We start from the raw sequence: 26,640 nt of genomic DNA on the forward strand, positions 1-26,640 counted from the left end.
CTTAGTTTCCTGCTACTCGCCCAAAGGAATTTTAAACATTGGTCATATTAAACTATTAACAGTTTTCCAAGAACACCCTGCTTTTGATTATGTCTTTGCACCTTCTGACTAAAATAACCCTGCTCTGCTCTTTGCTATCTTATAACACTCAAATATAAAAACTAGGGAAAACTCTGTGATGGACTACATTAAAGAAATGCTGTATGGATTTTTTATTGAATGTTTTATGCTTCAGGTAAATCTTAAAAGTAGATTAATAGAAAATTTTAATATGTCATATCCTTAAAATATTACATTAAGTTATCTTTACTTATGTGAACTTTGAATTTATCTTTCCTTCAGCAACGCTTAACAGAATAAAAGTTCTCTAATCCTGGGTTATTCTTTGATAAATGGATTGATTGTACTGATGAATAAGCTCCACGAACTAAATCTTAAAATGTCATTTCCTATAATGGATACCTATTGATTTTGACTATCTACCATCTCCATTTCCTCTGAGAATAATCTGACTTTGGTGAATATGACAATAGCAGAAAAATCTCACTCTGCAACACATCACACACACACACCCAGGGTTACACGGGAGATCCTCTGGGGCCCTGTGTCAGCAAATCACTTAACCATGATGACTGCTTCCGGGTAAGCAGAGCCTGAGCCATGCCAGGACTACCAAAGTTCTTCCCTCCTAAGAAATGAAAGCCTATCTGCCATAGGAGAGAAACAAGCCAGAAGAGAGAGAGAGGGAAGTAGAGCTTACCCACTAGGCTTACCATATAGACATACAGAATTTACAGCCCACCAAGATGAAAAGACTTTGCAGAGTCAATAGATGGTACAAATCCTGCTTAATTTCCACACAATCATAAAACTTTACACCTTAAAAATCACCTTGCTCAATCCTTTCATTTTACATACGATGAAACGAAGTCCCAGAAAACAGTAATTATCTACACAAAGTATTTCACAGACAGAAGAGTTAGAATTACATTCCAGATTGTCTGACTGCCAGGGAAATGTTCTTTGATATTCATAAAAACTAGATTAAAGGGAGGTATCACTTTTTGTTTGTTTTGGTCAAAAATCATCTGTCGAGTAATTTCAGACACCCAAATAGAGACTTTCTGAAAAAATATGACTATCAACCATCTTGATATGCTTAAAATTATACAACTTTATATCAGAAAATTACCTTAAATGAATTCAAATTATTCTCCTTTCTTGGCCATTTTATCATCATTATCTAAATAACTGCTATGCGCCTCAGAATAAGAGTCCACTATCAAACAGCTTTAGCAATGAATGATGCCATCAGAGGGTAAACTGAACATAGCTACCAAATCTGGGGAACTGTCTTATAATTAAATTATAATTCAAGCAGCAGGCCGTCATTTCTCAAAGTGTATTCCACGGAACCCTAGACAACCACAAGATGTTCTGTGAACAAAAGATGCTAAAGTCAAATAAGTTTGGGAAAAGCTACATAAAATAAATTAATATATAAACCAACATAAATAATAAATATAAAGTTGATCCTTGAACAACATGGGTTTGAGATGCATGGGCCCACTTATGTGCAAATTTTTCTCAGTAGTAAATACTAGACTACTACAGATGTAGAACCACAGAAACCAAGGGTTGACTTTAGGTCATACGCAGATTTTCTACTAGGCAGCAGTGAGCACCTCAACACCCTGCGCTTTTCAAGGGTCAATCGTGTATATGTATGTATACATGTGTATACGTACCTTCTCTCTTAGAAATTCATTGTGTACGTTAAATATTAAGAAGTCTTGTAGTGAAGAAAATGTTCAACTTTAATTCAGCATTTCTAAAACTTCTTTGATCATAACATACTTTTTCACCAAATAACTCATTAACATAGGAAAAATTAGTATCGTGAAATACATTTTGGGGAAAACTAATCTAAAATTCTTTTGGTCCTATCCTACCAAGTAAATAAGATATCCAAATTTATATTTACTATAATCGCATATGTATATAGCATGTCAGTTTCCAGGTATTTTCACTTACATTTTGCTTATTTGTTCTAAGGTGTAGAATGGTGCCTACCACATAGTAGAACCAATATTTGTTGAATGAATAAATAAAAGTACAATCAGTTCCAATCAATTATCAAGGTAACGGTTATTAATTTTTTTAAAGAATAAGATATACTTAACCACTACCTTATATGGTTTAGATATGAAAAAAAAACCCAAGATTTACCGTAACTGTTAGAAAGTAAGAGCAAGAGACCACAACACAAGATAGTAATGAAAAAAAGCCCTAAATTTCAATCCATCAAAGCAGATATTTAGTATACCAAAAATTGCAGACCACAAATATGGTACATGTATATATGGAATATGTGATACCTTGTTACTGTATGAAAAACAAATTTTTGTACTTTAATGTATAAAAAGGCATTTAGTTTTGCCACTGAACTCAACTATCAGCATAAATTTAACTTTGGCAGGTATCTATCACATTACTGTTGCTGAAAATAATTCATATTTTATAAAGAAACAGTACTTCTGATGATCTACATTTTTAGGCTGCTATACTGTGCCAACAATTGCCATCCAACTTCCTAACATCTGCCACAGAAAAAAATGTACTTTTACATCTTGTTTGGATTCTAATTTTGAAAAAAACATATTATATCAAATATTCTTTGTCTTATTTGAAAAAAGTAATTTTAACTAGTTACCCTTTTTTGCTAAGATATTACAAACCCTGTAGAAATCTATTTATGCTACTTCTAAAAGTCTGCTCTCAAGGTCTTAAGATTTTAGTATAAAAAAAGTATCAAGATTAAATAGAAAGTCACCATTTGGCAACCAATAAGTAATCCATCCAAGAAACAACAGATGCTAAAACCAGAGGGTAAAAATTTGATGAGGAATGGTATGTTTACAGAGTCTCAAATATTTCCTTCAAATCAAAACACTTATTGATTACAAGAAAAAATCAAAAACATTCATTAATTTGAAAAGGAAAAAATAACGTTATAATGGAGAGACCTAGTAGACAGAAGCTTAATCAAGGGATCAGAGTATGAGACATCACTAGGACAAATCAAACATAAGCTCCACCTGAGGCTGCAAAAAGAACACATCAATCCTTTTGGGATATTCCTGCTGAAAATGTACGACATGAATCTAAACATGACAAAACATCAGACAAAACCAAATGGAGGCACATTCTATAAAATAACTGACCTTTAATGTTCAAAATTTATCAGTTAGGAAAGTCAAGAAAAGGCTGAAGAACAGTTCCAGTTTGAATGAGACTAAAGAAACATGACAACTAAATCTATCCTGCATATAGACCCTTTTGATAAACGGCAAAACTTGGTGATATAGGAGAATGTCTTTGTAAGAAACAAATACTGAAATATTTCGGGATAATTGGGCAATATGTTGAAAACTTACTCTCAAAGGGTCTGAAAGAAAAAAACCTCTTTGTACTAGACTTACAAAAAAAGATAAAAATTTAGATAAACTTAAAACTTTAAAACCAATATTACATATTTCTACCATCTTCAATATTATTTTTATTTCCTTCTGGATTTGAAATTATAGGTCTTGAAACTACTCATCTACTGTTCTGGTTTTCTGAATTCCTAGGTTCCAGTGGGGTTGGGAGATGCTAAAATGTATGGGAATACTCAGGAGTACCACAAAGATTAGGGACTTAGGCATTAACAGAAGGAAGAACAAAAATATATTAGGGAAAACTGGAACCTACTATCAAAAGGGCTATCTTCTGGAGGCACACATAAATAGACCTGTAGCAAATTTAAAATAAGTGCTTTTCCAGAAGATGACTGCTACCAAAAAGCAGTGGTAAAATATATTACAGTATGTGGCTAAAAGAATTATTATTTTTACCAGAAAACAAGTCTAAAAATGCATATTGCTACAGAAAGATAAGTTTTTAATTTGACTGTTTATTTTCTACATTGTAATAATTCAGAATGTACCAATTTTTTAAAAAAAGTGGGCATTCATACTTTAAAGCAAACAATGGAACATTAGCAATAACTATAAAAGTACTCTTTTAGTATGCTACCAATTTAAAAAACAGTTCCTTTTTATTTCCCTAAATTTGCTGGTTAAGAGGGTAGAATTGGGAGAATGCAGATTAATAAAGAAATACAAATTCCTAGGCCTCATCCAAAATTCAAACAAGGTCCTCATAATGTGTTCATAAGCACCCTAATAAAACCTTCATGGAGGTTCTGTATATATTACTTGTACAGAAAAAAGTTAACAAAGCAGGCTTGAGATCGCTATCCCTAGAAAGGTCAGCTTGCAAGATTAGCTCTCTTCATTGGCAACTGGTAACTTGGCTTGCAAGACAGCTTCCACCATTCTAAGACTGATAAGGGTGGCACACTATGCTATATTATCTATACAAACAATATGGCTTATGACCAATCTCTGCTTTCCTTCTGAGCATCTAAAATTTTGGTACATGATAAAATAAAGCAGAGGGTACCTGTGGACTGACATCAATACAAACTATGGACTTCTGGGCTCAGGTGAGCTTCGCTGGTAGATAACGTTTCACACGTGGTAATAACTCATTGCTAGAGGAACTAAGCATGTCCTGTGTGACTCCACTGGGAGAAGACTGTTGGAAACTTCAACCTGGCTTCCTCCAGACTTCACCCCATGTGCCTTTTCCCTGTGCTGATTTTGCTTTGCATCTTTTTGCTGAGTCCTATGAGTCTTCCTAGTGAATCAAACTTGGGGTCATTTTGGGGACTCTGAAAACAATACTTTAATGTACAAAATTACCTTCTTAGAGTTCCAAGTGTTTCAGTACATATTATATATACATTAGCAACTTGCAATTGATAACTTTAAGATGACAACAGTTTAAAGTAAGTCCTATATTACTCACAAAATTATCTACTTTTTGGACTACTGGAGAAAAGAATACTCAGAAGATTATGTAACTTCATTTTCTCAAAGCTCATATTTGCAATTTCAACCACAAATATAGTTATTTGAGATTTTATTTACCTGGTTGTTACAAATTATTTCTATATGTATAAACATTTAAAATTCAAAATGAAAGAAAACCCATCCTTATCATCAAAAACAAACAAATCCAAATGCAAACTCAAAACAGTTTACTGTCCATCACAATTTAGGTGGTATTTAAAAGGGATACATTCTTACCATGTGGAGTTATCGTCTGTACAGGCTTAGCAGGGGATCTCACATTCCATATAGTCAAAGTGCCATCTGAATGACTGCAAATAAATTGTTTTCCTTCATGATGCCAAGCAACAGAGTGGATAGCCTATAGAAGAGTGGTAAAGAATTCCATTTTTAAAAACAAAATTTTATTTAAACACCAAGTTATTCATAATTAATTTTTCATTTTAAACTTTTTCTTATTTCCCAAGCTAACATCAATAATGTTAATCTTAAATTCCCATAACTTAGTCCTCCTGTCATTATGAGATTTAATTTGGTTCTGACACTATTTTAATGTTTTTTACTTTATATACTCCTTAAGTGAGCATAAGAATAATATGATAGTGATATATGTATTATTGACAAGTTCAGGAAAACAAAATGTATTCTTACAGTTTCTTAGAATAAACAATAACTAAACATAAATTACCAAGCAATTATAATCAATATTCCATTGGAAAAACTAGTTGCATTGACAGATGAGAACAAATTTTAGAAATTAACTAAAATTTTAGAATTTTTAGACAAAAATGTACATTTGGAATTAAGGTCAATTAAAAATACCTCAGACTGAGCTTTAAGACAGGTTACCCATTTCTCACAGTAATTATTAAGGTGACTTTTAAAATGTGAAATTTATTTTATATGTCTGAGCCACTTAAAAACTATCTGAAAAATATTTTTTAAGTTTCAAACTTTTAAATTTATTTATTTTTAAAAAAAATTTAAAATTTTAATAAAAATTTTAAAGGTTACTTTCCATTCACAGTTATTACAAAATATTGGCTATATTCCCTGTGTTGTATGTTATACAATACATCCTTCAGCCTATCTTACACCCAACAGTTTATGCCTCCCACTCCCTGACCCCTAGATTGCCCCTCCTGCACCTCCCCACTGGTAACCAGTAGTTTGTTCTCTATTATATGTGAGTCTTCTTATTTGTTACATGCACTAGTTTGCTGTATCTTTTAGATTCCACATATAAGTGATATCATACAGTATTTGTCTTTCTCTGTCTGACTCATTTCACTTAGCATAATGCCCTCAAAGTCTATCCGTGTTGCTGCAAATGACAAAATTCCATTCTTTTTTATGGCTGAGTAGTATTCCATTGTATATATATACACCACATTTTCTTTATCCATTCATCTCTTGATGGGCACTTTGGTTGCTTCCATATCTTGGCAATTGCTATGAACACTGGGGTGCATGTATCTTCTAAGGAAACAATCCCATTTACCATTATATCAAAAAGAATAAAATACCTAGGAATAAGCCTACCTAAGGAAGCAAAACATCTGTATTATGAAAACTATAAGATGCTGATGAAAGAAATTGAAGATGACATAAACAAATAAAAAGATATACTGTGTTCTTGAATTGGAGGAATCAATATTGTTAAAATGACCATACTACACAAGGCAATCTACAGATTCAATGCAATCCCTATCAAAATACCAATGGCATTTTTCATAGAACTAGAATAATTTTAAAATTTATATGGAAACACAGAAGACCCTGAATAGCCAAAATGATCCTAAGAAGAATAGAGCTGGAGGAATCATATTCCCTGACTTCAGACTACACTACAAAGGTACAAAACAGTATGGTACTGGCACAAAACAGACACATAGCTAAATGAAACTGGATAGAGAGCTTAGAAATAAATCCATGCACTTATGGTCGATTAATCTATGAAAAAGGAGGCAAGAATGTACAATGGAGAAAAGACAGTCTCTTCAGTAAGTGATGCTGGGAAAACTGGACAGCTACACGTATGGTTTGGCCAACCCAATAAAAGAATGAAATCAGAGCATTCTCTAACACCATATACAAAAATAAATCCAAAATGGATTAAAGATCTAAATGAAAGACTGGATACTATAAAACTCGAGGAAAACATAGTCATAATACTCTTCAACATAAACTGCAGCAATATTTTGTTTGGATCTGTCTCCTAAAGTAAAGGAAATAATAGCAAAAATAAACAAATGGGACCTAATTCAACTTAAGGGTTTTCTACAGCAAAGGAAACCATCGGCAAAATGAAAAGACACCTACTGAACGCGAGAAAAATATCTGCAAGTGATATGACTCGTAAGGGATTAATATCCCACATATTTAAACAGCTCATACAACTCAAAATCAAAGAAACAAATAACCCGATTACAAAATGGGCAGAAGAACTAAATAGACATTCTTCCATAGAGGAAATGGAGATGGCCAACAGGCACATGAAAAGATGCTCAACATGGTTAATCATCAAGGAAACGCAAATCAAAACTACAATGAGATATCAAGTCACACCTGTCAGAATGGCTATCATCAAAAGAACACAAATAACAAATGCTGGTGAGGATGTGGAGAAAAGGAAACCTTCATACACTGTCGGTGGGAATGTAAATTGGTGCAGCCACTGTGAAAAACGTATGGAGGTTTCTCAAAAACCTAAAAATAGAGTTACCATATGATCCAGCAATTCCACTCCTGGGTATATATCCAAAAAAAACAAAAACATTAATTCGAAAAGACACATGGACCCCAATGTTCATGAAAAATATTTTTATATGACCAAAGTTTGTTACCCTTCAATTTTTTGTTCTGATATTATTTAAATTTTGTCTGTAAAAAATCACTCTCCTACGTTCTCTTTAAATTACTTCTTTTCTATTCAAGTTGATACACTTCTTGTTCTTAATGGTCAACAGACTCTAAAAGCTATCCTACTAGAATGTCTTGAACTGCCGAGTGCAGCACAAAAACCATGTACCTGGAAGTTAAGAGTTTCACTTACATACAAAGCCATCATTTAGTATCATCATTCAATGTCCATTTATTTGGGTTCCTCATATGCTTATAAATTTAAGTTAAATAAAATAATTTAACGTTTATGGATCACATTTTAAAATTTAAATGATGATAGACAAAGACAATCAGCTGTATTTTTATTTATTTTATAAATTTATTTATTTATTTTTATTTTTGGCTGGGTTGGGTCTTTGTTGCTGCACATGGGCTTTCTCTCTAGTTGCGGCAACAGGGGGCTACTCTTTGTTGTGGTGCATGGGCTTCTCATTGCGATGACTTCTCTTTGTTGTGGAGCATGGGCTATAGGCACACGGGCTTCAGTAGCTATGGCACATGGGCTTAGTTGCTCCGTGGCACGTGGGATCTTCCCAGACCAGGGCTTGAACCCATGTCCCCTGCACTGGCAGGCAGATTCTTAGCCACTGTGCCACCAGGGAAGTCCCTCAGTTGTATTTTTAAATGCCAATATTTAATACAATGTTTTAGGGTCAAAGTATCTCTAACAAAATTCTAAATAAAATCTTAAAACAGTAATAAACTTATTCCAAAATATACACATGACATTCCATAAACTCAATCTTAGAATAAGCAATTTCTGGGACTTCCCTGATGGTGCAGTGGTTAAGAATCCACCTGCCAATGCAGAGGACATGAGTTCAATCCCTGGTCCGGGAAGATCCCACACGCTGCGGAGCAACTAAGCCCATGCACCACAACTACTGAGCCTGCATTCTAGAGCCCGTGAGCCACAACTACTGAGCCTGCATGCCACAGCTACTGAAGCCTGCACACCTAGAGCCTGTGCTCCGCAACAAAAGAAGCCACTGCGATGAGAAGCCCGTAGACCGCAACAAAGAATAGCCCCTGCTCATTGCAACTAGAGAAAACCCGCACACAGCAATGAAGACCCAACGCAGCCATAAATAAATAAATAAATACATAAATAAATTTATTTGTTAAAAAAAATTAAAGTAAGCAATTTCTTAGTCGTCTTAATGATGAAATTATTTCTTTAAAATATAAGTAGTGTTAGGAAGCTATACACAAAGCTATTTAAATATTTTTTAAGTGATAAAAGAAATACAAGAGAGGTTTACAGTGTTATCTGGAACTTATAAATAAAAACATTCTAATCTTATCATATATAGAAATGTGTAACATATACATAAGTATATATATTATATAAAGAGAACTAATATTTCTACTTTGCTAAAGAAAACAATATACAGCTTTGTTTAAAAGTACCTTTTATTTTTTAATTAATTAATTTTTTTTGCGGTACGCGGGCCTCTCCTGCTGCGGAGCAGAGGCTCCGGATGTGCAGGCTCAGTGGCCATGGCTCATGGGCCCAGCCGCTCCACAGCATGTGGGATCTTCCCGGACCAGGGCACAAACCCACGTCCCCTGCATCCATAGGCGGACTCTCAACCACTGCGCCACCAGGGAAGCCCCTATATGCAGCCTTTTAATAGTAAATATTACAATGCTACACAATATGTGGTTGGTTGAATCCATGCTTGTGGAACCATGGACATGGAGGAATGGAGTATATGGAGGGCTGACTCTTAAGTTATATGTGGAGTTTCAACCTGGTGGCAGGTTGGTGCCCCTAACCAGCGCTATTCAAGGATCAACTGTGTATTAATATTTACTAAGAAGAAATTTTATGACTTTGCATCTTTGTTCATTAGTCTGTAGTTTTCTTGTAATTTCTTTGTCTGGTTGGTCCGAAGATAATGCTGTTTTCACAGGATGAGTTAGGAAGTGTGTCCTCCTCTTATATTTTGGGGAAGTATTTGGGTATAATGGGCATTATTTGCTAAAATTCACCCGTGAGCCTTCTAAGCCTGGAATTTTCTTTGTGGGAAATATATATATTAAAAATTCAATTTCTGTAGTAAATATACAGTTATACAGGTTAACTATTTCTTCTAGAGTGAGCTTTGGTACTTTCAAGGAATTTGCTGTTGCTTAAGGAATTTGTCCATTTCTTCTAAGTTGCTGAATTTAGGTTGTACATATATCCTTAATGCTCTCTTTGTATTCTTGTAGAAATTAAAGTGATATCCCCTTTCTCATACCTGGTATAGGTAATTTGTGTCTTTTTCTCTTTTTTCTTATCCCTCTGGCTGTTTATCAATTTTATTGATCTTCATAAAATAAAGATTTAATTTTTTCCTGTTATTTATTTCATTAATTTTTGTTCTTTATTATTTCAATTCTTCAGCTTACTCTGGATTTAACTTGCTCTTTTTGTTTCTTGTGGAGGAAGCTGAGGCCATTGACTTGAGACTTTTCTTGCTTCCTAGTACAAGCATTTAATGCTATAGTGAATGCTTTAGCAGCATTTCATAGACTCACTGTCATATTTTTATATTTTTTTCAGTTCAAAATACTTCCTCACTTCCCTTTTATTTCTTCTTTGACCCATGGGTCATTTAAAAGTTATATTACTTTCAAATATTCATAGATTTTTTCACCTACCTTTTTATTATGGATTTCTAATTTAATTCCATTAGAGTGAGAGAACATTTTTTATGATTTCAATCTTTAAAAATTAATAAAACCTGATTTTATGGTGCAAAATATGGTCTGTCTTGATGAATGTTCTGTGTGTACTTGAAAAGTATGTGTATTTTGTAGTTAAGTGGAGTGCCCTGATACCTACTTTGCAAATGCTGATACAGCCATTTCAGCTGTCTTCTCATTAGTGCTAACATTACTTTTTCCTAAAACATCTGTGTCTTTATATTTAAAGTGGGTTTCTTACAGATAGCATATAGTTGGATCTTGCTTTTTAATCCAATTTGACTATCTCTGCCTTTTAACTGGGGTATTCAAACCATTTACATTTAATACGATTGTTGATATAGCTGCAATTAAATGTATCATCTTGCTATTTTTTTTTCCTGTTTCTCCCATCTATTCTTTGCTTCCTTTTTCCTTTTCTTCTGCCTTCCTTTGGAATGAAACAAAATTTTAATTCATTTTATTTCCTTTCTGGCTTATTTGGGTTACTGTTGTTGTTGCTTTGATGTTCCCATTAGAATTTGCAATATGTCTTTACTGTATCAGAATGCACTTTCAAGTAATATTACATCACTTTAGGTACAGTAAAATAACCTGATTATTCCTTATTAAACAACAATATTCTGTCTCCTGACCTTTGTGTTGTTATTATCTGTATTTTAGTTCTATGTATGTCATAAACCCTACAATGCATTTTTATTATGTTTGGTTTGAATAATTAATTATCCCTTAAAAAAAGGCTTTTATATCTACCTACATATCTGCCATTGTGGTATCCTTCACTCCTTTGAGTAGATCCAAATTTCCATATCATATCATTTACCTTCTGCATGAAGGACTTCTTTTAATATGTCTTGTAGTGAAAATCTGCAAATGATGAATTCTTTGAGTTTTTATGTGTGTAAAAGTGTTTATTTTACCTTTGTTTTTGAAAAGATATTTTTGCTGGATATAATTCTAGGTTGACAATTTTTTTCTTTCAGAACTATAAAGGTATTATTCAACTGTGTTCTGGTTTGCGTTGTTCCTAAGGAAACCATTTGCTGTCATTTTAATCTCTGCTCTTCGGTATTTAATGTATTTAATTGTCCTCCCCCTCCCCACCCTCTGGTTGCTTTTAAGATTTTCTCTATCACTAGGTTCCACTTTTTTTTTTTTTCCTGTGGTACGTGGGCCTCTCACTGTTGTGGCCTCTCCCATTGTGGAGCACAGGCTCCGGACGTGCAGGCTCAGTCGTCATGGCTCATGGGCCCAGCCGCTCCGCGGCATGTGGGATCCTCCCAGACCGGGGCATGAACCCATGTCCCCTGCATTGGCAGGTGGACTCTCAACCACTGTGCTACCAGGGAAGCCCAGGTTCTACTTTTAAGCAACTGAAATATGACGTGCTTTTGTGTAATTTTCTTCATGTTTCTTCTGCTTTGAGTTCGTTGAGCTTCTAAGATTTCGTATATTCTAGAAGTTCATAGGGTTTAAAGTCTTCATCAAATTTGGGAAACTTTGGGTCATAAGTTCTTCAAATATGTTTTCTGTCCACATGCTCCCTTCTGAGACTCCTACTACACATATATTAGTCTTCTTGAAGTTGTACCACAGTTCACTGATGTTCTGCTCATTCTTTGCTCATCTTTCATACTGAGTAATTTCTACTGCTATGTGTCTTCAAGTTAATCAAGCTTTTCTTCTGCAATATCAAATCTTCTGGTAAACCCATCCAGAGAAAATTTTTCATCTTAGACATTTTTCATCTCTAGAAATTACACTTGTGTTTTTGAAGTCTTGCATGTCTTTCCTCAACATTTTCCTGCTTTCATTTACCTTTTAGAGCATATGGAGTCTGTTTAATATTTGTTTTAGTATCCTTGTCTACTAATTATACCATCAGTATCATTTCTGTGTCTGTTTCTATGGACTGCATTTTATTCTCCTTTTGCATTATATTTCCTGCTTCTTTGCGTGCCTCATAGATTTTTATCTGGATGCTAATCATTGTGAAATTTATGATGGGTTGTTATACTCTTTTAAAGATTTTTGAGCCTTTTTTCTGGGATGCAGTTAAAAATACTGCTTGGAAACAGCTTAGACTTTTTAAGGCTTGCTTTTAAGCTCCGTTGGGCTAGCTGAGCCAGCCTGTAATGCAGGGCTAGTTTGGCCCCACTGCTGAGGCAGTACTTTTCTGAGCACTCTTCCTGATGCCCTGTCTACTGCAAGCTTTCTCCATTCTGCTGGGAATGTGAACTACTCTCAGTCCTGTGTGCTATGAGAATTGTTCTACCTACTCCTTTCCAGTGGATCTTTTCCAAGCCTCACACCCATGCGGTAATCAGTATTCAGCTGAAGACACAGGGTGAAGGGCTCCTTGCGAACTTTTAAAACTATCTCTAGGCAGTTCTCTACTCTCTGTTACCTTGTCCTATAAGCTACGGATATCTTCCCCAATTTCCCAACTCTGCCTCCTCAACTCAGGGAGACTGTTGGGCTTATTAACGTAGGTTCTCTCCTTCCCCCTTCGTGGGCTGAGACCTGGAAGATCTCTCCAGGTCATAAGCTAAGGCAATTGAAGTGTTCACCTTGTTTCCCCTCTCTAAGGAATCCCTGTTCTACACTACCTGCTAATTTCTAAAAACTGTTCTCTCATGTATTTTTCCAGTGTATTTAAGGTGACATGGTAAATTCCCTGTGACTCCATAGTGGCTAAAGCCAAGATAACTATTTAAATGACAAAAGCAAAACAAAAAAAGTCAGTTTTTAAAATGTGCTTTCATTTTGACATAGGAAACAGCTCTACAGGCCAAAGCTTCCAGAGAAATGACAAGAACCGTTTATTAAAAATATTCTTTTAAAATAATTTCAAGATCTTGATTGGTGAATCACAGAATACTTACTAACTAAAAAGCTTTAAATACAAAAAGTATACAGTTATGAAAGCAAAGGAAATTCTTTTAGTCAAGCTTACAAAGATAATATGCAGACATTTACAAAGTATTCCAAGTATTGCTACAGTTGCTCAAGGTAGTCTGCTTGAGCAACTGAAAGCATCAATATGAACACATGACATATTTCTCAAAAACAAACAAACAAAACCACTTACACATTTCCTAGATCTATTCACTGAATTGGAAATTGTGAACACTCCTGGTACCCAAATTATGGTCACTAGATACCATTTCACACTGAAAGAGGCCAGTTTCATGGAAAAAGATATTCTAAATTTGGGACAGAAATATACAAGATTAATAGGTATACTTTGTTATAACAGATGGCAAGGAAGCTATCTAAGAGTATTATCACCAGAGGACTCGGGAAACAATTGGAAGAGATTCACTGACCAAAGATGGGACGATTTGAAAATCAATAAGGATAATAACTTCAGTGTATTGAAGCATATGAAATATGTTTAAATCTTTGAGTACACAGTGAAACAGAAAACAAGAACAAATCACCCATCATTAAGATTACTAGAGAACAGCCCCTTTAGAGTAAATACTGAAATAAAAAGAAAGAATCAAGCATTTATCCTGCCTTTCCTATCTGAACTGTCCTACTATATAACCAAAAGAGTAGACAAGAAGTTTCTCTTTACTGAAGTGTCCCAGATAATAGATAGAGAAGGAATTATAAAATTAGAACTTCCCTATTTTGCAACAACTATGCACTAATAGATCTAGGCCTTGAACGTCACTGGCTGCTAAAATCACAAACAGACACTAATATTCAACCTGGTAGAAGAACATCAGCATCATCTATGAAATGGTCTTGCTAAAAATGAAAAAAATGAAACTAAATATGATCATGCCTCAGTAAACCATCCAATTTATAGGAAATCTGAGGGCAAAAAAAGACAAAATCAATCAATCACAGTCTTTATTTGGATCCTAAAGCAAGCAAACTATAAATATTTACAGCATACTATCACTTGTATAAAATTTAAAAATAGCATACATTTATTAATTTGTTTGTAAATGCAGAAAATATCTCTGGAAGAATACATGAGAAACTAACATTGGGATGTGAGGTAAGGGAACTGGATGGCCAAATGACAGGAGTTGCAGAGATTTTTTTTTCTATCTTTTGACCTATTTTAATATATTATTTCATATATATGCAAAAAATGTATGTTATTGCAATTAAAAAGGTTGACTAAAAAATCACTAATTAAGTTCTTAGAGAAGCCGTTCTGAGCTAGAGAAATGACAACAGCTTTTGATTAGCAAAAATAATGTTATTACCTCATCGTAGGTGTATCTGTAGTCTGCTTTCTTTGATTTGAGGTCCCATAACACTACTGTTCCAGATTCAAAGCCAATCAAAAGCTGTAATAAAAGAAAATGCCACATTACCTAGGAATGACATAAATCATATGAAACATTTATTTGCTGATGATAAAGATAATTATTATCATTCATATGCTTCAGCTATGAAATTATAATATAATTAAACATCTGCATTGCTAATTACTAATCACATGGATGACATGGGAATACTGCATTGCATATTTATATGCCTTTGATCATTAGGGATTCAACATATATCATACAACTGATTATTGAAAATGAAAACAGTACCATTTTGAAGTCCAGAGGGTATATTTTCATTAATTAATATGTTACTAATAAAAATTAACATTTTCATGTGCTTTAAAGTTTACAGACTTTTCTAATTTAACACATTATCAGGCAATCTCATTTACTCATCTATATATTGATTAGTTCCAAATTATATCTAGCCTAGACCTCTCTCATGAGATTCAGACTTATAATTCCAGTGGTCACATGTTCACATATTTATTCCATAAGAACCTCAAAATAAATGTGTCCAAAAGTGAATTCATTATTTTCTTCCCTACCCTCCTTTTCTGGTATTCCCTATTGCAGTGTCTCTCAGCATTCTTTTTTATTTTAATATTCATTAAGTCGCTCAGGCAAAAACCTTGGAGTCATCCTTAACTCTAGTCTCTCCCCTACCAGGTAAAATCATCAAGTAATTTAAAAAGTACACTCTAATATCTCTCTAATTTACTTTCCTCCACCTCCAATACCTCTCTCTTGGTTCAAGATACAAAAATCTCTTCTCTAGTCTCTGATCTCTCTGACTCTACAGTCTGGGCCCTTTTTTTAACCCATTCCATATTGTAGCTAGGGTGATAGTTCTAAAATGCAAATCTGATCATGTAATGGAAGCTTTTTGTTTAAAACTTTTTAATGCCTTACCATTATTTTTAGATCAAGTCCAAACTGAATAATCTGACCTACAAGATACATCATGGTCTGGCCTCTGCTCACCTCCCCAGCTTCATCCTTTTCCACATCCCTCTTACCCAATACATTCCATTATATATTTCAGGTCATGCTCTCTCTTACCTTTATGCCTTTGCCCATTCTGTCACCCTAACTGGGCCACTGCATTCGAATGTCATCCTTTTTGCTTGACTAATCCTACTAATCCTTCATGTCATTTTAGCTCTCACTTCTTCCTGAAAGTCTTCCTTGACCTACCAAATGTAAGTCAATGCCCTTCCTATGTGCTCCAACAGCAACCTGTACATTTTTTAACCTGAAGGGTCACTAGACAATAAAATAATGTCTTTTTCCTCATCTGAATTCTCTTGCAAACTGTAACACTGTTCTATTTAAGCAAGAACTGATTTTATCTTGTTTACTACTATACCTCTAACATAAGACAGAGAGCCTGATATGTTGTAGGTACTTTTTTTGTGAATGAATACATTTTTTGTGAATGAGTAAGTTCCGGAATGAAATGCATGTTCTTGCCTCACAAACTGTCTACTGTTTACCACCTCCTGCACTGGCATTTTCCAAATCTCAGTATTCCCCCTGCTTGAAACCTCCCTTTTTAATGCACTTTTATTCACTTTTTATTCACTTTTAAGAATTTAGTGTTGCTTCCTTGGGTAAGCCTACTCAATTCCTCTGGACAGACGGAGATGCTTCTTCTCTTACACTAGTAAATGCATTTTCATCTATATGTCTCTAATATCTAATATACTGCCTAATGCATAGTAGCTATTCAATAAATATTTGTTTAATAAATACATGAATGATTGGTAGCTAGCCAATAACTCTTCATGTAATCTGGAGATATGAACAAATTTGGGGGCAAACCCAGTAACTTTAACTAAATAGCAACTTAGTGGATTTCAGACTACGGGGACATTTGGAAGAATGAGTCATTGAAACTAACGAAATAGATTTTCCCACCTTGGTAGGAAGTACACTTAATTTTCCTAACATAAACTCTTCTTTCTTCGGCAATCTGAAATACATACTCTTTCTGGAAAACAAAACAAAACTGGTATTTGTTTCCTTTACCTTTTTCTAGTCCTTCTAAATATCTTGGACATGTATATGGCATTTTCTGATGGGGGAAGTAAGAGAGGAACTTCAGGAATAAGGAAAGAGATGGAAAAATATAAAATTAAAGAATTGATATACAGTATAAACAATACTGGATTGCTCAGGACACAGACAACTTAAGCTCTAGCCTTAGATCTGCCACTTAGTAGCTATGTAACTTTAAAAAAAATAATTTTTACCCATCCAGATCTTAATAACATAAGAGGGTTAAAGTAAACTTTAACCCCTCTAGCCAGCTGTATCTTCCTAAAAATGTTAGAAATCTGTGCCAATAAGTTAAACTTTAATCCCTACAATCTCCTAAATATTAAAAAATAGAAGAACTAACTGAAGGATGTGGTACTTATAAATAGAAAATTGCACAACTAAGGTGCTAATAAATTTGGAAATGAGAGAAAACATTTTATGTTAGGATTATCAGGAAAGGTGTCATGAAAGATATGTATTTAATCTGAGCCTCAAGATGTGAGTAGGAATTCAGCAGAGAAAGAACAGTGGGAAAGAACTCCAAACAGAGGGACTTATATAAATAAGGCATGGAGGTAGTAAAGAGCAGCTCACATTTGGACAACAATAACTGTTTGCTTCAGCATAGCATTCAGGTAAAGATGTTCCCAAAGATAATGAAACCTAGGGCTATGTTTTAGGGAAACATTGTTTTGTTTGTTAGATACTGCAGAACCACTGAAAGCCTTTGAACAGGAGAGCAATAAGATTAAAATGGCACTCTAGGAAGATTGATCTGGAAATGACTCAAGAATGGGTTGGAATGCCTTGAACTGCAGTGGTCATAAGGAGATTGAATAGAAAAGACACTGCAATGGAAGGACTGAAATGATTTACTGACTGATTCAACGTAGAAGAAAGGGAAGTTTTCAATTCTTCCACCAGGTCTCCCACCCAAAGATTGGCTTTTAGACAATTATCTTATACCAAAAATAAGTAAGTAAAGTGAAGGTACAGGTTACTGTAACTTGCTTCATGTAGTTTCTCTCAAACCATACAATTGTATGATATAAGCTAGCTCTAAACAGTACCGCTATCCTTTTGTTTTCCCAGGGTTAACAGAACAGTGTTAACACAACATATAGGCTCTACCACTCTCACTAACTGAAAAAAGGAAAAACCTGAATAAACTTCACAAAATCCAGAAATTTCATTTCACTGATTTCTGATACTGATTAACTTTCTAGTACTGATGCAGACAAATTTTCATGAAATTTTATAAGTAGAAAAAATATCATTAAATAGAACTACTGAGAGATTGGTTTGAATTAAGAAGTAGAGATTAATGGAAAAGAAAATTTTATTATTTTTCAGAGTACTAATGAACCTAAATTAACAACAGCTAGGTAATGACTGCATGAAACTGGTTTCAAGTATAAAAAAATTAAGTATTATTTAAAAAAAATCTCTACTGGGGCCTCCCTGGTGGCGCAGTGGTTGAGAGTCCGCCTGCCGATGCAGGGGATACGGGTTCGTGCCCCGGTCTGGGAGGATCCCATATGCCGCGGAGCGGCTGGGCCCGTGGGCCACGGCCGCTGGGCCTGCACGTCCGGAGCCTGTGCTCCGCGGCGGGAGAGGCCACAACAGTGAGAGGCCCGCATACCGCAAAAAGAAAAGAAAAAAAAAAAAAATTCTCTACTGGTCTGAGCTATTTATGGAGAAAAATTTAGGGGAGAGAGATACAGAGACAACTCTAACATAAGATGTTATGTGATAAGCACTATAAAAATTGTTTAACTAGTGTAAAAAAGAATTCAAGACCAAAAGAAAATGGTTTTTGTCAGGATTATCAGAAAATAAGGGGAATTATTCTAAATAAGCCAAAAACAAGTTAACAACCTTTAACTGTATTTATTAAATTTTACTTGTTTTAGAGCTTTCTTCTTTAAAATGTAAATATTTTAATTTTCACTTGTTCTTCATAATGCATAAATAAGCAATTAAGTATATATGATATACCACCTTTGTTATCAATCTCAACTTTGCAGAGTAAGTGTAGTTCTGGAATAGTTTGCATATGTTAAAAATACAAAATTCATGCATTTAAGTAATAAATATATATATTCTAAAAAATCTACCTTTCCTTCATCCATTGGATTATCACTTATATGGACGACAGGTCCTGGGTGAGATTTAGATGACCTAAAAGAAAAAAAGTTAAGATGTTTTTTCTCAATTAAAAATTGCAATACTATTACATATTCATTACAATAAGAATAATGAATGGAAAATAAAGATATATTTACAAAGGTTGAAAACATTTCAGCAAGTGATCAGTAACAGATGTATAGTTCTCAATATGGATCAAAATAAGAATCAGGAAAAATAGTGGCTCTCACATTGATATAAGTCAGCAAATTTAAAATTATGTACACTTTCTGTATAGGAAAGAATCTTCAATTTTGTATTTTAGCACAGAAAATTTATTCTCATGGTAGAATTCTCAAAGTTAATATTTTAAAATAAAGCAGCATCTAAAATATTGCTATCTTTATTTTACTCAATTCTAGCCTCCAGTTGGGGCATCTCATCTAGTTCCACAGTTCATACCAAAAATAAGAAAAATTCTATTATGGCTTTTAAAAAATCAACAAAATAATGCCACCAATATTTGCTCAGAGAAAAAAGAAGTCATACAGATAAGAATGTAGCTGAACTGATGCCTATAGAGTAGAAATAAGCAGAAATAACCCATTCATAAACTCTAAGAGTTGAGAGGCCAGTCCACTTCATTGAGAGCCACTTGTGAAACCACACAGACACCTGCACCAGCCCTCCCCGCTATATGTTGTGATCAACTCAAAGAACAGACCTAGAAAACCTTGTGCCAAGGGACTGAGAAATAACAATGTTCCTGATAAAGGAAGGAAAACCAAACTTAATACACCATTACAGCTGCAACAACACATTACTTAGGAGATATGCCACAAATTTATCCTTATGTCAAATTCTGTGGAATGCAACAATATGGAACTATTTGTTTATAAACAAGAAGAAATGTTGAAAATGAACCTTGACAATACCCTTAAATTCTGATTTTTATGTCTAAATAATATAAGAAAAAAATTAGAGAAAGAGATAAGATTCTACGACAGTGAAAAGTTAGCACTAAAGATCCTTAGGGCCCTATAGCACAACCCAGTTTTTGTTGTCATTACTGTTAAATAAAAGCAATCATTAACATATCAAAACTAAGGAAAATTAACTGTCAAATTAATTCTGCAATGTTATACTATAAACATTTACATTATATTTGGTAATTACTAAAACACAGCAAGTAGTGGTTTAGATCAGTGTTTTCTAAACATTGGTGGCAACTTGTTAGTGGGTCATGAAATCAATTTAGTGGGGCATGACCGAGCATTTGAAAGAAAAATAATTAGATGATAAATGAACAGAAAAAAATCTGGAATGTTTTTCACCTAATAAGAATAATGGTTTTATTAAACTTGTGCTATAGTTTATATATATGTGAACACATTTATATATAATACGTATATGTATCTATGTAGATATATGTAAAGCATTTAAAGTTTCAAACTGCCAATGGGGCAATACTTGCAAAAGGCTGATAAATCTGTATTTAATATTAAAAATTTAATTCTATACTTACTAATTAGCTATTATATAATATCATATATGGTACTGATAGTTTCAGATATGGAATATTTGTTCAAACTCACAGTTCAATGGCTTTATTCCACATAATGACGTAGCCTGAGAGTGTGAACGACTCCACATTGACAATATGTATATTACCTCGTTCAGTGCCCACATAGAGCCACTTACTCTGGAAAGGCAGATGGCAAAACGTAATCCTGCAGGAGAAAATATATCCAAAAAGGAAATCAGAAAAATATCTGGTAAACTTTATTAACTGTATTAGAGGGTTAATAATGACATATACAATTTAGGAAAAGCAAAAAAGATACAACTATCAGTTTTATCAATTCATTGTAGTTAATATTCAATTATGCTAATTCAACTTTAATGTCAAATATAAGTCTTTACAGTAAATAGACAGCATAACCTGATAGAAAGAAGATGAGTTTTGACATTAGTATGTGTTTCAAATCTGGCTATGTTATCCACTGTGTTACTTCAGACATATGACAAATTTAACCTTTAAAGCCACAAAGTGAGTCTAACACATCACCCCTAGGTACTACCGTATTTCTCAGAAGTTATTAACCACACGAATCCATCTCGGTACCTGTGCTGACTACTCCCTCTACACAAAATGCTCCTCCTCCTCATGTTCTTCTTCTGTTCAAGATTTAGTTAAAATGTCACCTTCACTCAAATTGATACCCCAACACTTTTGTATCTCTATCAGGCTTGCCTTGTAAGAGAGTCTACCTTCCTCACTAACTTGTAAGCCTTTGGAAGGGCTAAGATCCTCTGTACTTAGGCTTAGACAATGATACTGGAATATGCTCAAAACTATCTCCTTCTAAGTCCTGATGATATAAAAGTCCTTCACTGACACATAATAATAATTTACATGCATGTATTAAACTTTATAATCATTCCAACAATTTCTAACGTTTTCTATATAAGCTCAGATAACAAGGTTAAGAATGGAAAATACCTTGTCCTTTTTGTAGAACTTATTTTTAGTAAAAACAAATAAATAAAGATAGTATGTTATGAAACCATATAATGCTCATTTTTTTCAGACTACCTATTGTATCTCTCAAAATATACTATTTAAAATTTTAATGGAATAGCCCTTTCAATAATACACAATGATGATAATCACTGCTGAACCCTCAAACTGACAGTAGTCATTAGGCAAGATACAGCATACAGAACATTTGCTATTCCCATTAACATTTCATTACAGAGAATTTTCAAGATGAAAACACTTCAAATAAATACATGCAACTCATGGTCTCACTATTTCCTAGAGTTAATGTTCATTTAGATAATTACTTAAGGTTCATCATCTATATTTTTTGTTGAGTGTTTTATATGATAGCATGTCATCTTTCCAAAGGGTTTATGTAAATTTAACAAAGCAAAGAAATGATTACTGAATCAAAAAAAATCTTATAGTACCTTATTACTTCACAAGGCAGTAAGTCCACAGTACCTTTATGAAAACTTTAGGGCCATATAGGTTTCAGAATGCAGAATTTTCCACATTTTACAAAGGTACCTAATAAGTATTTATATATTACCTAATATGGTGGTAGCACCTTGTAAACACACTGATTATTTCTGAGGTATAATTTTTGGCAGTTTCTTTTACTTGAGATATAATTGTCCTATAACTTTAGTTTCAGTCGTACAACATAATTCAACATATGTATGTATTACGTAATGATCACCACAATAAGTCAAGTTAACATTCATAGCCACAGGTATAGTAAGAATTTTTTTCTTCCTGTGACGAGGACATTTAAGATCTACTCTCTTAGCAAAGTTCAAATACATAACACAGTGTTATTACCTATAGTCACTAGCGGTTTCTTAAAAAGTTACACCTACCATATGATCCACCTATCCCATTCCTAGGTATTTACCCAAAAGAAGGAAAGTATATGTCTACACAAGACCTGTACACAAATGTTCACAGCAGCTTTGCAACAGACCCAAACTGGAAATAACCCAAATGTCCTTCACCAGATAAATGGATGAAAAAATTGTGTTATATACTTAGAATATTATTCAGTAGTAAATAAGAACATGCATACAACATACAACATGCATACATGCAACACCAATGAATCTCAAAATCCTTAAGATGAGCAAAAGCCAGACAAAAAAGACATATTTTATCGTTCCACATACAATTTATATGCAATAGAAAATGCAAACTAAGCTATTGTAACAGAAAGCAAATCAATGGTTGCCTGGATTGTGAGGGTAGAGGCCAGTAACAGAAGAGGGGAGAGATTACCACAAGGAAACATTTTGGGGTGATGGGTAGGTTCATTATCTTGATTGACAGTTTGGTGACAGTTTCATGAGTGTATATATGTGTCAAAACTTATCAAATGGCTTATTACTTTAAATATGTGCAGTTTATTATATGTCAATTATACCTAAATTAAGCTATTTTAAAATTTTTTGTTTTCAGAGATTTGTGGCTTTAGGAATTATGAAAAATAAGATTGTGACTCTGATTAATACACAGGCACAAGCTCTGGAGTTAAACTGCCTGGATTTAATTTGAGCTCTGTCACTCACTAGCATGTGGCCTTCGGTAAACCATTCAGTCTCTCAGAGCCTCAGTTTCTAAGTGGTAAAGCACAGCTACCTTAGTGTTCACCTGAGGATCAAATAAGACAAAGCATGGTAGATGCTTAACATGGGGCCTGACACAGGTAAGTGCTCAATAAATGTTAGCTAATTATTATAAAAAACTAAGTGATACTCTACCAATTAGAAGTTATAGGGCAAATTTTAATGACATCAAGAAAATAAGGTACAATAATAGCATGCCAGATACAAAATGAACAATGCAATAAATATCATAAAAACAACTATTTCTGGTACTTCCCCGGTGGTCCAGTGGTTAAGAATCCGCCTTCCAATGCAAGGGACAAAGGTTTGATCCCTGATCAGGGAACTAGCTCCCACATGCGTGTCGCAACTAAGAGTTTCAGTGCCACAACTAAGGAGCTGGTGAGCTGCAACTAAGGAGCCTGCCTGCCACAACTAAGACTCAGAGCAACCAAATAAATAAATATTAAAACAAACAAACAAACAAAACCCAAATATTTCATTTGAAATGTGCCTTAAACTAAAACACGAATATAGCTCAAATATTCTGAACATTCAAAAATAATTTCAAAATAAATAAGTCAAAATAATGACAGTTTGATTTAAAAAAATCAGAAATATCCAACTTCCTGATCTGTTCTGCTATTTTGCAATTTCCCATTATTCTTCAAAAAACAGTAGTTATTGGCTTAATACAATTACATGATCCATCTTTGATTTTAATACTAACAAAATTATTTAAATAATGTGTTTACAAAGTTTGAACTTACCTCCTTAAGGGCAGACATTTTGGATATATCATACAATATTTTTTGTTCCTAGCACAGCAATACCATACTGCAGCTGTTTCTCAAATATTTAAAGAAATGAAGAATAAATTCTTTACTGTTCAGAAAAAAATCTAGAACTTTTCCTTAGGCTCACTTTTTCAATATAAGCTGCCATAGTAAGATTTTTTTCCCCAGTCAACTATAAAACCAACTTACATTGCTGGGAAATTTTAAGCAACTTTATGTTTTAATCTTTATCCTATTTGATATTTAACATTTTAAGGAGGAACTTAAACTGTTTACTTACTGATCTGACACGAAGACTTTAATACTGTCCCTAGAATGAGTCTTGTACACTTAAAAAAAAAAAATCATAGGAGTGTATTTGTACAATGCACTACCAAATTTAAAAATTACTCTGTTCCATTATTACCATCATTATTTGAGTCAACTGAGAAGGGGGAAAGTCAAATAGTTTTTATCACAATTAACTTGATAATTTATTAACTAGCAAATTTTAATGGGTAATAAACAGATTGGATTAGGAATAGTGAGAAAAATAAAATTCAATGTTGCAATCAAATAAAATGATACCATGCCAGTGATTTAGGGAAAGGCCAATAAGAAAATGTGGTCCCCCAAAACATATTACTAAAAGAGCAAGTCAATCAACATGCCTTACCAAGAACTGCAAGATTCTAAATTTGGGGCAATTTAATCAGTCAGTTACCAAAACATAAAACTGGTGGTTAACACAAACTAGACTTTACTTATTATAATTAAGAGTGTCTTTTCAATCTGTTATATAAACATGACCTTATTTCCTTGTTTACAAAATAAGAATCTTAGCCTCCTCTGTTGAAAATTAAGAGAATATATAACTAAGTAAGCTTTTATGTAATAATTAAATTGATGAAACTATTATACTAATTGATTCTTTAAAAGGAATAACATATTAGCATACTTAAAACTATATACACATATTAAAAACTATATACATATATTATGTACATGTCTGATATGTACACATATACATATACATATATATAGAGAGATTTGTTGTTATTTAATGAATCTAAGAAAGTGATCCATGATAGAAATCTAATATTTTTCAGTAAAAGTAGTCATGAAACAAATGGCACTGAATAGCCAATTCATAAGGAGTTCAGATCAAAAGATGTGAAAAATACTGAAAATAAATAGAAAGTTTCAACAGTGAACCAAATATCACATATGGCAAAATACTACATTGATGGCCCCAAAAGATCTCATCTCCCTCCCTGTATCCTCTTGCTTGTATAGTCCTCTCCTCCACTTAGGCTAGGACTGACCACAAGCCTTGCATTGGGCAACGGAACATTAGCTGTTGTGCCACAACCAGAAATCTGAAAAGCACTTGCACATTGGGGATTCTCTCTTCCTTACGCTTTTGGAACCCAGATGTCATGTGATGAAGCCCAGAATAACATTTTGGAGACACTGGCCCAACCCATAGATGGCAACGACCACCAGACATGTGTTAGGCAAGCTAGATCATCCAAGCCACCCCAGCAACCAGATGAGCATGGTACATAGGTGACTACAGGGGAAGACCATTCCTGCTGAGCCCAACCCAAGTTGCTGATCCACAGAATTATAAGCAAACAAAATAACTGCTATTTTAGTCTCTTAAATTTTGGGATGTTTTGATATGCAGCAATAGATAATTGATCTATTACATAATATAATCCACTCAACTAAAATTTTTAGTTGAAAATGAAGACAAGCTATAAAAACATACAGGAAAACAAATTCTTATAGTTTTAGAATTAGGTTAAGAAGACCGCAGGAAAACTTTTTAGGAATGCAAGTGCATGTATCATGAAGCTAAAACATTACCTTAGATTAAAAACAAATTCATGGACTCTCCTGGTGGCACAGTGGTTAAGAATCCGCCTGCCAATGCAGGGGACACGGGTTTGATCCCTGGTCCAGGGAGATCCCACATGCCGTGAAGCGACTAAGCCCATGAGCCACAACTACTGAAGCCCGCGTGCCTAGAGCCCGTGCTTCACAACAAGAGAAGCTACCGCAATAAGAAGTCCACGCACTGCAATGAAGAGTAGCCCCTGCTCACCACAACTAGAGAAAGCCCGCATGCAGCAACGAAGACCCAACGCAGCCAAAAATAAATACATAAATAAATAAATTAAAAAACAAACAAAAACAAACAAAAAACCAAATTCATGACTATTGTTTTTCATGCACTTTTATTATAAAGATTAATTTTTATTTTAATGTGATAAAGATCATAATAAATGACAGTGACTTCAGTTTTTACTGATACCAGGAGATCAAGTTAATTTAAGCTTATGTGCTGACATTATTAAAGCAAAAGGTTATACCAAAAATAATTTATAATACATATAGTTGAGAGCACATGGAAAACATTAAAACTCAGTGAACACTAATAAGGTTATATAAGAATGGCATATTAAATTGAGACTGATAAGGTACTTTAAAATGGACAAGTTAAGCCAAAAAAAGGGGGTGACTGAAACCAATATAACAGAAATACACAGATGATAAAGTTGCATTCCCTCAGTGTGTCACTAAATGGAGCTGCATTCTGAATCTCTATACTGGACTTAGACACAGATATACTTATCCTACTCAAAGTGTTACTGGGAACACAATAATTTTTATACTTGCTTGAGGGACTTT

At 33.9% G+C, this 26,640-nt stretch overlaps 1 protein-coding gene across 3 annotated transcripts in view; it reads right to left on the reverse strand.

The window, feature by feature from the left end:
* Window positions 1–26,640, reverse strand: part of STXBP5 (syntaxin binding protein 5) — a 164,216-nt gene that overhangs the window by 95,618 nt on the left and 41,958 nt on the right. For all 3 annotated transcript variants that reach the window (XM_082633244.1, XM_082633243.1, XM_082633242.1), the window contains exons 5-8: window positions 20,620–20,754; window positions 19,015–19,078; window positions 14,786–14,869; window positions 5,196–5,319 (exon numbers count right to left, since the gene is read on the reverse strand). In XM_082633244.1, coding sequence (XP_082489370.1) covers window positions 5,196–5,319; window positions 14,786–14,869; window positions 19,015–19,078; window positions 20,620–20,754 — 407 coding nt within the window. The remainder of the gene's footprint in view (window positions 1–5,195; window positions 5,320–14,785; window positions 14,870–19,014; window positions 19,079–20,619; window positions 20,755–26,640) is intronic.

The sequence above is a fragment of the Mesoplodon mirus genome, assembly GCF_964341445.2.
Source record: "Mesoplodon mirus genome assembly, chromosome: 10".
NCBI lineage: Eukaryota > Metazoa > Chordata > Mammalia > Artiodactyla > Ziphiidae > Mesoplodon > Mesoplodon mirus.